The sequence below is a fragment of the Clarias gariepinus genome, chromosome 3 (genome assembly GCF_024256425.1).
Source record: "Clarias gariepinus isolate MV-2021 ecotype Netherlands chromosome 3, CGAR_prim_01v2, whole genome shotgun sequence".
Classification (NCBI taxonomy): domain Eukaryota; kingdom Metazoa; phylum Chordata; class Actinopteri; order Siluriformes; family Clariidae; genus Clarias; species Clarias gariepinus.
This window is the reverse complement of record NC_071102.1, coordinates 5,750,172-5,766,788: the sequence shown is the minus strand read 5'-3', so window position 1 is coordinate 5,766,788 and position 16,617 is coordinate 5,750,172. Positions and strand designations below refer to the sequence as shown.

General features: G+C 38.4%; 1 protein-coding gene and 1 long non-coding RNA gene across 3 annotated transcripts; one reads left to right on the top strand and one right to left on the bottom strand.

Annotated features, from left to right (window-relative positions):
• Positions 1-4,562: 4,562 nt before the first annotated feature.
• irx5a (iroquois homeobox 5a) lies at positions 4,563-7,996 on the bottom strand. Its single transcript, XM_053492724.1, has 3 exons — positions 7,382-7,996; positions 6,083-6,488; positions 4,563-5,576 (listed from the first exon to the last, which is right to left on the bottom strand). Exons 1-3 carry the CDS (start codon positions 7,625-7,627, stop codon positions 4,876-4,878), a joined length of 1,353 nt encoding a protein of 450 aa, XP_053348699.1. The 5' UTR covers positions 7,628-7,996; the 3' UTR covers positions 4,563-4,875.
• Positions 7,997-8,258: 262 nt separating this feature from the next.
• LOC128519231 (uncharacterized) lies at positions 8,259-15,868 on the top strand. 2 transcript variants are annotated; one of them, XR_008357841.1, is made up of 5 exons: positions 8,259-8,431; positions 10,116-10,198; positions 12,426-12,474; positions 12,765-12,833; positions 14,908-15,868. It is a non-coding gene; the product is annotated as an uncharacterized LOC128519231 (long non-coding RNA). The 2 variants fall into 2 exon arrangements; XR_008357840.1 differs by lacking the exon at positions 14,908-15,868 and having other exon boundaries at positions 12,765-13,725.
• The last annotated feature ends 749 nt before the right edge of the window (positions 15,869-16,617 follow it).

Here is a 16,617-nt window from a genome sequence, read left to right as displayed (position 1 = left end):
GAAACACTGTTCTGTTGTGATTATTTTTAAAGGTAAAGTGCATGTTCATTTGTTTGTTTGTTTTACTTTACTGCAGTGATTCCGATAGTATGCGCTCATGCAAGTGACATTAGTAATGTTCCTTGCTAATTCTTCTGACAAAACAGTTTTTTCGTTAATGTGTGTATGTTTGTGTGAAATTCAAATAAAAGAGGAGGAAAGTTTACTGTGTAAGGTGAGAAGGGGGAGACAGAAGGGGCTGATTCCTCTTCTTACTTCACACACATACACAAACACACACACACACACAAACACACACACACAGAGTCTGCACGCATAAATGGAAACACCTGTCTGTATTTATTTTTTAGGTAAAAAATAATATTTTTTAAAGTAAATTGCAGGTTAATTTGTTTTATTTTTACTTTATATTTCGTATTAATTATTTTTATGTTTTTATTTTTTGGGCTTTGGAATGAATAATTTAAGTTTCCATTATTTCTTATCAAAATTCGCTTTGATTTACGAGTGTTTTGGAATACGACCCCACTTCCGGAATGAATTATGCTTGTAATCCAAGATTCCACTGTATTATTATTATTATTATTATTATTGTCATTTTCCTTTTGTAAATGTGTGCCGCAGTGGTGTAGAGAGAGTCACTCTGCTCCAGCTGTGCTAGAGACAGGTCAAATAACACCATATTCTCTCTTTCGTTCTTTTAGAATAAACATTTGAACATAAAAATCAGACTTTCTTACATTTTTGTTGTGGGGCATAAAAAAAGGATATTTCAGTATTTGGACAAACTTGCCCTGTTGCCCCTGTTGCCTCTCCCGGATGTACAGCGCGCCAAATAAAGACGGTGTCCTTTTACACGACCGAGCTGAATTTGATTCGGCTCAGCTGGAGGCTTGTTACTGATCACAGATGATGTAGATTTCCGCTGTTATCAGGAGCGCTGCTGAGAGGGGAAAAAATCCACTCTCTTTTTGGGAACTTAAGGGGCAGCACATTTAACAGGTTCACACACACACACACACACACATGCGGAGCTACAGGGTGGCAGGTGTCACCCTTTGGTAATGAATGAAATTATTTAAATGTCTTTTTCCCATATTCAGCAATATTATTTTTCTTATTTATTTCCTCTTGGTTGTACTTGGTTGTGATAATTTTATCTATTTCGTTGTTTCTTTGTTTATTTGTTTATCTTTATATGTTTTTTATTTGTTACGGAAACGCGGACGCGCATGCCATGCGATTTTCCCAGCTCCTAACTTTACCCGGTTATGTTGAGAACAACTTGTGCTCCTGGAATTTCTCTAAAACGCGGGCGCGCGCGCACACACACGCACGCACACAAATGCACACACACACACACAAGCGTGCTTTATGGGTTATTTTGCGCTGTTCTAATTTTTGTTTTTATTATGATTATTATTGTCTTTGTATATTTTTCCTCTTTATATCGATTTTTTGGGGATTTGGGATGAAACTGAAATTTTATGTCAAAGTCCTTATATGTCCTCAATTGTATACCTTTATTATACTCACTGCTTTCATGAGAATCACAAGAAATGTTATTGCGTAGTTTTTTTTTAAATCGAATATGTACGCGATACGTGTTTCTCGTGTTATTGATAATTTAGCGACTCATTTGTACTATCATCCCTTTTTGTTTTACACTTTTTCTTTTCCTTTCTTAGGCATTGACAGCCTAATAACTTAATTACAGGCTGTCAAAGTTGCATGGCCCCAATAAAATCTGTTCTGATGATTAAATAAAGCAGACGGTGTGAAAATTGACAAAAATGCACTGCTCTTAGTTTCATCTGAAAAAAAAAAAGATACGGAAGTGAACATGAGTAACCTTATGTTGCATAGACACAACTGAATTTTAGCGTTCAACATCTAATTACTTTCTTTTATTCCCTCGATACCATGTTGAGAATAAATAATTTCTCTAAATATCTGAGCCTCCCTGAAATATGCGAAAGGTTGCGTCATCGATTCAGAGATCATGACATTTTTTAAAAAATTTTTTAAGTGAATTCGGTCAACTCGAAAACAAACTTGTGGGGAACACAAAGTTTGTTCTTGCAACAGAAAAAAGGAAATAATTAAATGACACTATATGGAATTGTTAATATTTAAATTTTGGTGTGCGTATACATGTTCATAAAACACAGGCCTTTACGCACATGTTTACAAATATTCAACCTTATATCCATAAATATATAGCCGTTTTCTTCATGCCATAAAATTTACACATGAAATGAAGCGACAGCGGCGGGTCAGTCACGTGATATGGGCCCTTGCAAATATCCCCGAGAGCACTTAACGACTAAATATGCCGAGAATAAACAGTCCTGGGCTCCGCAGTGCAGAAATTAGTGGGAAGGATTTCACACGACTGTTACTGAACCTATTAGGCGGGTATTCTCTCTCTCTCTCTCTCTCTCTCTATTGTATACCCCAAAGCCTTTGAACCAGGCTTTTCCTTCTACTTCTATAGTTTATCCGTTTAAACGTTCAATTGATTTCCATCAGGCGGAAAATGAGATCGTAAATTATTGTCGATAGCTCAATATTTAAGGCCTGTGGTGAAAGTCAGGCTTCCATTTTTTTTATACGAAGATGAAAATAACGCTTTTAAAATGTGAGAATTCAAAAGCAATAAATGTTTCATTGGCTAGGAGGATGTCCTGTGGCACTCTGGAATGTCATTTCCGTTTTTACTAAAAAAGCTTTTTAGCGCAGAAGAAGCATCAATTCCTAGAGGGGGGCTGGGAAAAAAAATAGAAAAGAAAAGGTGATTATGCTATTTAGGTGGGGTGGAGTGAGGGATGAAATATGGCGGGTTTCTGGGCTGGAGGGGTAAAGACATTAGAGCTGCGGGAATTCTATGTAACCCAGGGGACTTTTCAAGTGGAGGGCGCAAAGTAAACTATAGAGATTAATGACCCGACCTCAGACCTGGGCAATCTGCTCCCCCTTTATACACTTCTATTTATTATTATTATTATTAGTAGTAGTAGTAGTAGTGTAGTGTAGTGTGTATGCGTAAATAAATGCGTAAATAAATCGAATATAGTTTCTAAATTCTGTTCATTTATATTACATCTAAACAATATAGCAAATAAGAAGAAAACAATCAACACTGCACGGCATTAAACACTCAGCGCTAATTATCTGCGCCTTGTCGAAACAGGGCCACATCTTGACTCTGACCACGTGTCAATCAATAATATCCCAACCTTGTGGCAAGAGCCAGACATAAGGGTCTGTTTAAAATAATTATTCAATTGATTGATGTTTACAAATAAATTGGAAAACATATTTTTTTACCACATGATAAATTATTGTTTCGTTGACGTTTTGTTGAAATTTGAAATAAGTTTTAAGAGTGTTTTTCTAATAATTTTGTTTAAGGTATATTCGTCGCGATTGTTCACATTTACTATAAATTAACAATTTGGACCTAACCCTTACATAATAATAATAATAATAATAATAATAATAATAATAATATTATTATTATTATTATTATACGTCATTTAAAGGTTTTATAGACTAATGTTACTTCGGGTCAAATATAGAAATATAGATTAAATTGTTTGTTCACGCATAATTGTAAGCGCGTGTCTGCAGCCCTGATTCACTGTTAGTTTAGTTGAGTTTGACAGAGGTCCATTTCCTCCTCCTGACGTGCCACCTGAGGCAAGATGCTGCCTCTGAGCGTGTGTATGTTTGTGTGTCTGTGTAAGGGTGCATGGCCCGTCTTAGGAGCAAGTGTGACACCTACCTGCGGAGGAGGGTAGAGCTATGAAGTTTTTCCTTAACAAACTGCCTAGAGGCGCAGGGCCACGGTGCTCAAGGCGATTGCACCCGCGTCCGTAATCCACAGCGCTATTTTTTCAGCCTTTCACACCATTAAAGAGTATAACCGAGACGCATATTCCCCAAACACCTCCCAGCATCGAATTGGCCGGGGTGCCACTCAGTCGCTACGGCTCGGAAACAGTAAAGAGGGTCTAAATTTGGCATAAAATCGAACTCATTACTGGAGTTCAACACCCGATCGCTTGGCACATAACACGACGTCCATGGGGTGTAATTGGGTTAAATGACTGCTCGACAGCGTTGTCATATCAATATTCACCTGCTGAAGTACATTCACGCCTGTGAGTCAATGATAACTATTATCCCTCAAACAGGTGAGAAAGAGAGGCTATGAAAATACCGAGATTAACCAGGGGGGCGACCATGAAGCGTCTCAAAAAACGAATAATAATAATAATAATAATGTAAACCTACTTTACTAAAAGCTGTGAATTTCACCTCTGACAGCCGGTGTGTGCTTTTCCTTGTTTTTAAATCCCTGGACAAGCAGGGGAAAACATAAACATGAATCCACCCACTAACCTGAATGGCTCTCAGAGTGATTTTCCGCCGCAGAAAGGCCTCAACATTTTGAAAGCATTTGTTGCTTTTTTTTCTGTGCAGCTGTCACATTTGTCATCCAAAAAGCATGCAAGTGCCCCAAAACAATTGCCGCACACGCGATATTTTTTGTCATAATTTACTTCAAAGATAGTGTATTGTCCATTTTAAATACAAAAATGCTACATTAAATATACATATTAGTCTTTAATACAAATAGACTTAGGCGGCTGCAGCGTTTTAAGACAATTCTTAGATGTTACATCTTGATTAACCATTCAGAAACTAAGATTTGAAGATAAGCATTTACTCAGAAAATAACTGTCCGAAATCCCTTTATCATTAATATTATTTCTCTCTTTCTCTCTCTCTTTCTTCTTCGTCGTCTTCTTTTATATGCAACCACAAACAATAAATAATAGTCCATGAGCGCGGAGACGAATTCCGGTATTAAATGTTGGACATACCTTTCTTTAGTTCATAAGGGGAGTCTTTGCAAAGGTCTACCTGCACTTGGCTCCTTGCTTTGCTTTCTCGGGCAAGAGCCTCGGCTCGGTTTAAAACGCTTGGACTTATTCCGTTGAAGTGCGTCGCTGCCGAGCTCGTGACTGAGCCGTGGCTGCTGTGCAGGTGGCTGAAAGAGCCGTAGTTCGTGTAGCCCGCGTAAAACGGCGACGTGTAATAGAGAGGCCGGGAGAGCACGGCGCCACTCGGGAGCGCGCACTGTGTCGAGGTCCGGCTCGGAGAAGCAGCGCTGGCCGCTGGTAGCGCGCTCTGAACGGTGGCCCCTGCGTCACCGCCGCCGCTTCCTCCTCCTCCTCCTCCTCTGCACCTGTCCGAAGACGTGGCTATTTCCGCCAGAGACCACAGTTTAGGCTTTGGCGCGGACGGAGGAGAGTGGATAACGGACGTAGCGTTGCTGTGATTGACCGCGGAGGCGCCGTGCACCACTTCCGGCGGCCTGTCGTGCACACCGAGCTCGTGTGCCCGCTGCACGAGCGACGGCGAGGACGTCGTGGCTTTCGACGGGTCTGCGCGCTCGTCCGCCTCTTTCAAGTCCGAGTCGCTGAGCAAAGGGTCCGAGTCTTTGCCGTGGTGGTCGTCTTGAAATCTGTCACATGGCGCCTCGCCCACGTGCAGGATTTTTGGATCTGGGTAATGGCAAAATTAAAATATATAAATATAAATATACTCATATACATATGCACATGTACTAGCATTATATATATATATATATATATATATATAATTGCGTAATGTATAATACAATGTATATTACTAGTATGTATAGTACAGTGCAATGTATAATACTACTGTATATTTGTGGCATAATTTAAACTTACTACCATCATATAATAATTATTATATATAATAATAATAATAATAATAATAATAATAATAATCGGATTGAAATAAATGAGATTCAGTACGCCAGCTGTGCCCCTATTATGCAGCTCAAGATAAATGGACTGCAAAACACCCCGCGTCACCAGCAATTCTCACTCCATAAGGAGTCAAATTAGAGCTCAAGGTGATTATTATTTAAAGCAATTGTCCTATTATAAATAATACACCACCATTAACCAGCAATCAATTTTGCGCCTGGAGTGGAAAAAAAAACGACTGCGAATTAAAAATTGATGATTTTTCCACAGACCTGTCTCCGTATCTGTCGAGTCTCCCTTGTCAATAGGCTTGTTAGGCTCGTCGTCGTCGTTTTTCTCCAGGTCGATGTTCTCGTCCTCTTCCTCGTCCTCGCTCCTGTTGCGAGGCGTCCAGGTCATCTTGTTCTCCTTCTTCAGTCTCCTCCGGGCGTTGGCAAACCAGGTGGACACCTGCGTGAGGGTCATCTTAGTGATGATGGCCAGCATGATCTTCTCGCCCTTGGTAGGATATGGGTTCTTGCGGTGCTCATTCAGCCAGGCTTTCAGAGTCGCCGTGGCGTCCCGGGTCGCGTTCTTACGGTACGCAGGGTCACCGTACGGGTATGAACCCAGTGGAGCTGCGTACGGGTGATAACCAATAGAGCCAGCCATGCCTGACGTGTGATCATAGGGGGAACTCTGCAAGAGACCCATCAAAATACAAAATAATAATAATAATAATAATAATAATAATAATAATAGTAATAATGCACCGCATATATAGAATCACTAACGTGATGTTAAGTTTAACAGGCCTTAAGAACTAAACACACACACACACACACACACAAATTTATCAAATTACTGACGCACCAAACTCAATCAAAAATACCATTTGAAAATTATTATTTACATTTAAATAAAATCTTAAAACAGACATTGGACTTGAACTTTAAATTTTTTTATGTTTAGAAATATCTCTTCGGATGTTTAAAAATATTTCGTTTTTTTTTTTTTTTACTTTTGCATTTTAATATTGTTTGTGCATATTTCCAGTTTGTTAGGCCACACCGTTTGATATTGTTACTTATATATACACACAAAAAAGTTCCGTAAAAAAATAAACAAACAAAACGCTCGTTCTTCACAAAATGATTCCAAAAATCCTAAAGTAAACTCCTGATTTTTTTTTTCTGTAAAATCGTTTCCTTGTAAATGCATTTTACTCTATATGACTATATGTAACTCATGCAAATGCGACGCAAATACTTGCTTCTGAAAATCTTTTGCTCGACTTGTTTTTCAGCTCATTTATTCTTGGATTATTACAAACAGACTATTCTTCAGAGTAGTATTTTTTGGTATACCAAAATGTCTTGTTTAAGAATGTAAAAAATACATTCAGTCTGCTGAAACTGAAAGTGCATTTGGTTAACGCGCATAGACAAAAACTATCGCAGACAACACGCGCAATTACAAGCACACAAACAAATTAGGGACATAAGCAATCGGCCCTGTAACTTTGTCTAGTCTGCTACTTTAATACGGGGTAAAAAAAAAAAGAATGAAAATGTTCAGAAAAACTTACTCACCACGTAGGAGGTAAAAGTGGCGGCGGCGGCGGCGGCGTCTGCTCCGTACGGCAGATGCGAGCTGTAGGCAGCTGAGGCGCTGCTAAACGCCGTGGATCCGGCGTAGGGTGCGAATGCTGAGCCTGAAGACGATCTGCCGATCTCTTCGGTGCGCGGGCCCGAGATCACGCTCGTGCTGTACGCCGGACACGAGTAGAGCGCCAAAGAGGCGGACGGCTGATACAAGTAGCCCTGAGGGTACGCCATGGCCAAGCGCCGGAGAACGAGCTGCTTTTTCGGTGCACTTTGTAATCCGTTTTTTTTGTTGTCGTTTTCACTTTTACAAACACAGTCGTATAAAGTCCCTGGTGAGCAGAGCGCGCGTCCGTCGCCTTCGCGCACTGGAAATCAGAATGAACAACGAATGCATAGACTTCTGACTTCTCTCCTTTAACTCGAACCGGACCGTTCTTGCTGGTGTTGTTATTGTTATTGTTGTTGTTTATCAGTGATGATCGACTTTTCGTGTCGAACCCTCGTCGTTTAGACTTGTCCCCTTTCTCATGCCGTGTTTTGAGCGAGAAAGTTTTCTTTTTTTGCGCGCCTCGGACGGGGCTGTGCGCCGCTGAGTGCCCTGCCAGGATGCTAAGTTGGAAATTGAGGATTCTGACGCCCACTACGTCGCCTCCTCACGCTCCTCCTCTCGGGTGTAGTCAGAGAAGGAGCAGGAGAGATGGTGCTCGGTTCCAGCTCTCTCTCTCTTTCTCTCTCTCTCTCCCTCTCTCAGTGACACACTCGCGCAGAGACATTCGCTAACAACCCCCCCCCCCCCTTTTTTCCCTGCCTCTAACAAGCCTCATTGCTTTAGACCGAACCGCTTCAGCCCCTGGATGGCGATCTCATGCGCGCCGAGAGCGCATCAGCTCCAACTTCTCTCGTTCTCTAAACACATGAAGCCGTCACTTTCACACTTGATTAATAGCAAATGGACTAAGCTGGCTGCCAGAGACCGCTATTGCCAAACACCAGAGGAGAATCTCTACATGTTCTGCTGCTCCTTTCGTCTTCCAGGTTTTTTTCCTGTTCTTGCATTGTTTTATTGCGCGCGTATTCATGAGAATGCAGCCTAACAGGAAGGCTCAGTTTTTTTTTGTTTTTATTATTATTATTCCTTTTTTTATGTTTGTGTTTTTGTGTATGTGCGTGTGGTGGGGGAGATTATTATTATTATTATTATTATTATTATTATTATTTGTCTGCGTAAACGGTGCGCGCAATGAAATAGACGCTGTAAGTTTAACTGCAGTCACACACGACTGTCAGTGCGCGTGACAGGGACTCTGAATCGGTTCTTCTCAGCACGGGAGCGCGTAAGTAACTTTTGACAGTCGGTAGCCTAAGTCGCACTTTTTAGACCGAGATCCAGGAATGGAGCAGCTCTTCCTCCTGTTTTAAGCGCAAATGCCTAAACACACACACACACACACACACATTGAAATCCATATGAGGCCATGACCATGGCCTATAAGCCGCTTTGATTTACACTGATATCTGTCCCGGCGCTGTAGGAGATCCCCGCGTTATCCCTGATTTATTTCATTTTGTTTGCTTGAGAACCATATGTGCTCAGTATCATGCCTATTATGGCAATAAAACAAGCTGGACCTGAGCTATTTAGGTTTAAAATGGCGTATGGTCCTTTCCACTAGCCCTGACCCATTATATAAACACGGGAAAACCAGTCTTAATTGTAATACACAGACAATTCTGGCGCTAATTAGGATTTACTGTTTTGGGGGTTTAATTCCTATATTATACTATATCAAATTTAAAAGCAATATATATAATTCCCCTAATATCATGCATGTATACAAAAAAAGGCAAATGTGCCTAAAAATCAAAGTAACGTGTAGGTACAATGAACTAAAATGGAGACAACGTGATTTTTAGAATTGCATTCATGCAGACATTTTTTTTCTCCTTTTCTTCTTTTTTTTCCTTTCCTGCACTGCTCGAGTTAGTGGTTAAAGTCCGCGCTGAGCCGAAAGGGATCGCTGTAGGCGCTTTTAAAAAGCCTCTGGAGAGGAAAAGGACTGAAACTCCAAAAGAGCCAAGCAGAAGTCAAGATACAGCAGTCACAATGTAAAACATATTTATTTCACCCCCATTCCTGTCCCCTATCAACGTGGCAATGAGCTTCTGATGTGTTGAAGATCATTGTTATTAATTGAATGGAACAACAACATCAATAATTACAACAACAACATCAATAATTACAACAACAGCAACAATAATAAGAATAATAATAATGAATTTAAATGCTTATTTGGACACAAACATTTCAAAAAACTTTTAGGATTTCTTTCACTCTACAAACAATAGCTACCAATACATAATTTACATCATGTTTAAATAGGTCCTATGTCAATCATGATAAAACGAATAAAGCAAAAACTTGATATATTAATTTTATTCCTATTCTTATTATTCCTGCTCTTTCTTTAGGCTTTCGCTCCTTTTCTTTTCTCCTTTAGAGAATCTGGACCTGTTTCAGCCCCTAGAGGATTTTTAGCCCCCATTCAACGCCCCATTGGCCAATTATTTTTTCAGCTCCAGTTTGAAGGACGTTATAACCGGCCAATGCCAGGTCACCTTTAGATAGCGTGCTGGTTGCCTTGAATACCCTTTCCGGTGACGTCACTGTTCATTGATAGTCTATTATCGTTGATAATTACTTCCTCCTCTTCACCGGCAGGAGTGTGTATGCAGCTCTGAGGACTCAAGGAGAGCAGGGATGGGGAGAAGGAACTCAAATGCGGCGCGGAGGCTGGGACTGAGGTAAGGAACGAGCACATCAGGACGCGTTTAATATTTTTTTACGCCTCGTCCGGGAAATTGGTCCAGAGAGCATTACTTTGGGAGAGAGAGGGAGCATTACTTTGGGCACTTGCTCTCTTTCTTTCTCTGGATGAGGCGTGCATGCGGGGAATAGGAGCATTTGCATCCAGACTGATGTACTGTTTTTTTTTTTGACCAGACGTGTTTTGCCCGCAATTTACCTACTATCTACCAAAACAAGGAGGCATTGATAATAATAATAATAATAATAATAATAATAATAATAATAATAATAATAATAATATCTTTGCTAGGTTCTCCAATAAACTTACTTAGTCCTCGTGACAAATAAAAAAAAAAATTGTTACTTAATTAAAACGTTTTTTTCTTTTAAATAAATTACTCCATAATAAAATCCCCAATAGACATATATTTCAAAATTAAATAAATAAAATGCAATCTGCCACTTATTTATTGTTTTCTGATTTGTTTAAGTTTTTCTGATTAAAACAAAAGTAGGAAAAAAATAATAATGCGAAGAGCTTTACGAAAAGCCAAAAAAAAAAAAAAAAAGCAACAAGACTTTCTTAAACACATCCGAGATATTCATATATAACAACAAAAGACGGGGCACAAATAGGGCAAGTATATGCCCTGAAATAAATAAATAAATAAATAGATAAATAATAATACTTTTCATGATCATTGCATTAAAAGACCAAATATTTGTCAAGACTATGTATAAAAACGAAAGAAAGAAAGAAAGAAAGAAAGAAAAATCCCCAATGTCGTTAAATAGCCCCTGAAAGGCATTTGATCAGAAGAGATGGTTTTAAAGAGATTTAAAAATTTCTTGGTGCATTTTATTTTAATTGCTTATCATTGTGTGATCAGTCAGCAGAGTGTTTATGCCACAGATGCGGGTTAAATGAAGTTGGAAAGCGCGTTGACAGGTTTTCCTTTCCTCGTGTGTGTGTGTGTGTGTGTGTGTAGCGGAAAGCAGAGCAGTCCAGCGCTCCTTCTCACTCCGTACCCGCTGTAAAGCGATTAACTCATGGCGAATAGTCTTTGATGGATTAGCTCGGGGCCTTTGGACACTTCCAAGCCAATTGAAATTCAAAACAGTCCGCCTCCTGTGCTTTGGGGAGATCCGAGCCAAATAATGGGGGCTGATTTATTTTTGACCTTGCAATTTTATTAAATGATTAAACACAGGTGCGACAGGAATCTTCCGAAAAAAAATGGAGTAAAATAATGGTAATAATAATAACCTATATGGTTAATTGACGATATTAGTAATGCATCTGTGTTTATAAATACTGTATTTACAATTATATTTTCTTAGAAAACGAGAGGACTATAGGCTGAACTATACCGTACATTTTTTTGTGAGTGTTATTTAATCAAGGGTACTATTTTTTAAAGCTTTCCTGTAAAAAAAAATCTATTCATATACCTTTAGGTGTATTATTTCCACATTTTATGAAGTAAGATCCATATTAAAGGTATCAAATATGTATATTGAAAAGAAAATATGTAGTTTAGAATGATTTTTTGTAGACTAGTTGCACAGTATTTTTTACTGTATTTTTTTTTTTTTTTATATATTTTCACTATATTAAATATTAAATGCAACACATCCAGGAAGAAACTACTAATCACACAGATTAATACATCCAAATGTAAATAAACACATCCTTTAAACCTGTGCAGTACCCTCATCTGCATATCCACACAAAAGCAAGGCAAAAGCACAGATTAGATCAAATCTGTTCCAGCAGATTTTCTCTGCTCTAACACACCTCAGCTCATGAAGTGCTTGATAATTAGCTACTCAGTCGAATGAGGTGGTTTAGATAAGAGGCAACATTAGAACCTAAGGAGCAACCGCTCACTAAAACAGGATTAGTGGATAGTCTGGTTTAAACCTCTTCAAATAAGAAGTGCTAAACTGGGAATCCACTTGCTTTCAGTCCCTCTAGTCATTTAATCAAGTCTTAAGGAATTTGTTCATGTTTTTATACAGTATCTATTAAATGTTTGGACACACCTTTTAATTCGATAGTCTTTCCTCATTTTAATTCTTTTTTACATTGTAAAACAATATTAAAGGGGATGAAAATACATAATCCCCTTTGACCAGTTAATATTGAGATGTGTCTGCTACTTATACTCTGTAAAGCCTTAATCATAACAGCTCTAATCCAAGGTTCTGTTTGTTTTTCAGTGATTTCTAAGACTGGTCACTCTAAATGAACACCTCCACTGCAGCAGAGGTAAGTTTTAGTCTTGCTTTCCTGTGATGGTCTTCATGAGAGCCAGTTTTATCATGGTGCCTGATGGGTTTTGCAAATTCACTTGACACAATAGTTTTTTTGAAATAACTGTTCCAGAACAGCTGACTTTAAATAACAACTGACTGGCGTTCTTGTTGTTCTTACTTTTGTTACTTGATTACCGTATTAAATATTTGTTATTTCATATTTTGAAGTCTCCAGTATTGTTCTAGGATGTAAACTTGTGACCAAACTTTTAACTAGTACTGTATATGTGTTTATGGTTTCAGTGCCTTGGATTTATTGTCACCAGCACAGATTTCCAGGATAAAACAAACACAAGGTGGGGTATTGCATTGGTGAGTAAGAAATGTCCTCATTACATGGATGATTGCTGTAGTGTTTTTAATGTGAATACATTGACATGCAAAATCAAGAATAAGTATTTCCTGTGAAATATGCTTAGAAGGTATAGTAATTAATGTCTATAGCCTATGTATGACATTTGAAGATTACATACATACATACATACATACATACATACACACACACACACTCACACTGATTTTTTTAACCCCTGACTCACTTAAGTCATAAGCCATAGTATACTTTGGTAGGTGATAGACATGCCAACAAGTTTGATCTACTCATTTTCTCTTCAAAACACAGAGGAAAAAAGAGGTGGACAGAGTGAGACTGAGGTAGACAGAGGGGGGGAACAGATAAAGACAGTGGAAGATTCTGAAAGACTGAGGGAGACAGAGGAAGACAGAAGAAGATGGAGTGAGACAGAGGAGGACAGTGGAAGACAGTGGAAGACAGGAATGCAGAGGAAGACAAAGGAAGCCTAAAAAAACAGGAGTAGACAGAGTAAGACAGAGTAAGATGGAGGTAGACAGAGGGAGACAGAGGGAGACTGCTTCCTCTGATTCAGTCTGCTTGTGCCCTTAGTGCATTTCCCCAGGGCCCCAGGAGGGAGGGACACCGTTAGCCCAGTTAAATGATCAGATGATGGCCCTGTTATGAGAATGGATTCAGAAATTAGAGATTTTAGACAAAGATTGCACGCTTCCCTCTTCTCCTGCCAGCTGGTTAAGATTATGATTGATTTGTTTGAGATGGGCTATAGGAAGCCCACATCGATTTTAAAAAAATGATTTTTCATCTTCTTTACCCTGAAAAATATTTACAGTTGTTCCACAGGGCCACATTTTCACTTGCTCTCTCTCTCTCTCTCTCTCTCTCTCTCTCTCTCTCTCCCTCTCTCTCTCTCAGGGACAATGTCCAAGACAAAATAAATTATTGATGAATGTATTATTATTATTATTATTGTTAATAATAATAATAATATTAACAATATAAAAATATTATTATTATTATTATTATTATTATTCATACTGACTACAGCATATTGACTTAATGTAGGAAAGCATGCAAACAGATATTTTATAATTTCTTTATATAGACAGATAGATAGACAGATAGGTAGATAGATAGATAGATAGATAGATAGATAGATAGATAGATAGATAGATAGATAGATAGATAGATAGCAAAGAAAGAAAGAAAGAAAGAGCACCACCTGGTTGGAAAACTCATCAATGGCATCACTTACACCCAAAGCACTGAATTTTTTACTGAATATTTGAATACACTATATATACACACACATTTCTTTGTTTATGTTTTAGATTGAATGTGATGTATTCAAATAATTCTGTATAATATTCCACCATTGCTAGTTTTTGTCTGTTCAGAATTTAATCAATATTTTGGACACAGATGGCAGTTTTGTAAGTATACCTCTCTTTCTCTCTCTCTTTCTCTCTCTCTCTCTCTCTCTCTCTATCGCTCTCTCTCTCTCTTTTTCTCTCTCACAAATCTGTACAAATACACACACCTGTACACACACATGTGCACAGAAGCACGTACACACCACGTGCCACTTTGCATCCATGATCTGTCAGCATGCCTGTAATCGGTGTAAGAAAATGAGTTAAAATTGTTTGTCTGATTGCAGACCAGTCATGTTAAGTTTGATAGAAGATTGCACAAATGAGGTTAATTTTAATATTTTTTAAAATTTAATTTTATATTAATTATATTGAATTTTTATTAATCAATTTAATTAATAGTATTATATATCATCCAATAACCATATAGCATCTTAATTTAATACATTTATTCTCCTATTATATTATTCATATCTTATCATATATATTTGGTATTGTATATTGAAATCAAATAAAATCTAACCACATGATACTGGAAATATGTACAAAACTACCATGTTGTTCAATAAGCTTCACACTCTCTCCTCTTCTCTTCCTACCTCTGTTGTGTAGCTCTCCACATCGAGTAATGAGGGGTATGTGTAGGATTTATCCTCTGCTCCTCACTTCCTGCATGCTGTTGTTTTGTTTTCTTCTCCAGGCTCTTTGATGCCGTATCCTCTTACACTCCGCTTGCTCCCTGTAGCCATGTTTTTCAAAGAAACATCCAGCAGAAAACATCCTCTGCATTTGAAATGTAGATCGCTCAAGCCATTCTGCATACAGCGTGTGCCCTCTCCTTCGCTCCCACGTTTGGCTTTTCAGATGCATCTGATACGACAAAACGGCTTCCTGATGAAGCCTTCGCATTCTGGATGTCGGGGATGATCTGTACTAACAACAATGCAGATGAGGGTTCAACCTCTATTTGCTCCCTATCATGCTGATGGCACAGAGGTGAAATATATACATGTGGTGTTATGTGAAGTAGGGGCCTGATAACAGGCTACATCAAACCACGGAGTGTGATCAACTGTGCTTGGTTGAAATAGAAACATGTAAATAACTAAATTGAATGATTTTAAAGATCCATTTTGACTGAGAAATCTTTTTTTTGTGTCAAAGTTGCCAAATCGTCCCTATCCAAAAGAACTCTCAAGTCAAACCAGGACTTGCGATTTAATTTCGCATGAATTAAGTTAGTGTAAAACTGATGAATATTTACAGAAGAGTTCAAGCACAGTAGAATTCATCTGAGAATGATGAGCCTGGCTCATCGGTCGTTCCTGTGACCGTTCAACAAGTGGAATGCCTATTCCAAAAACCAACTTGATGCATGTGTCTGTACCACCTGTATATTTCAGGAACTCAGCTGCCACATCCCCCATACAATCCTGACCTCACTCCAAAGCCATTTCCTTATGTTTTGGGCCATTTAAGGAGTTCCTTGGAGGCCAGCATTTGAGATGTTATCATGGCTCCGGCATAGTTGAGAAAACCTTCTACCTTGATGGTGCACTAGTGCAGTAGTGAAACACTGGAATAAGTGCATTGCAGCAGGGGATTATATAGAGAAATAAAAGGAATTTTTACTCTTATAAGTGTGTTCTGTTATTCTGTGCAAGGGAAAAAAGTCCCAGTTTGACTTGACTTGTGGATTCTTAAAAGACACTCAAACTTCCGGTACCAATGCTTAAATAAAAAAGGGGTTTATTAAGAACCACTAAACAAGAAATTCTACAGATTTTCATCCATATAAAGAAGCACATACTACTTTAAGTTAAATATTATTTTCCCAGTAGTCAAAGGAAAGTACTTTAAATGATGTCTTCATGATGAGATGTTTGTATCTAAAGCCTTCTCCTGAATCACAAAGCAAATCAAATCTTGTTTCGTCAGTATGATGGCATTTAAGCCTAGGTTTCCATATTTCTGTAATCGGCAATGGGAAAAGTTACGGCTGTCATCAAGACCACTGCTGTCGAATCCAAGACTAGCTAAGGTCAGGATTTAAGAGGGACAAGGCCAAATCAAGGTCAAGTCCAAATGAATGCAAGACCGAGACTAAAAACTATCCAATTCTGTTGAAAATGAAGCCTTAATTTTAGCTATGTCTGATTTGTGCATCGTACTTATATATTTCATTTTGTTTTATTAGTTGTACATATTAAAAGATAAGACAAGAGAAATATTATTCTTACTCAATATTGGTGAAGACGACGAACATATTTAGTTAAATCAACACCCAAGTCAGAGAAAAGGCCAAATTCAAATTTTAATAATTGGAGGAGAAAACAAGTTTATACGGAAAACTATTGTAGCTCTGAAATACAAACTACCCCAAGTGCAAATGTGATAAAACAAGAAATAC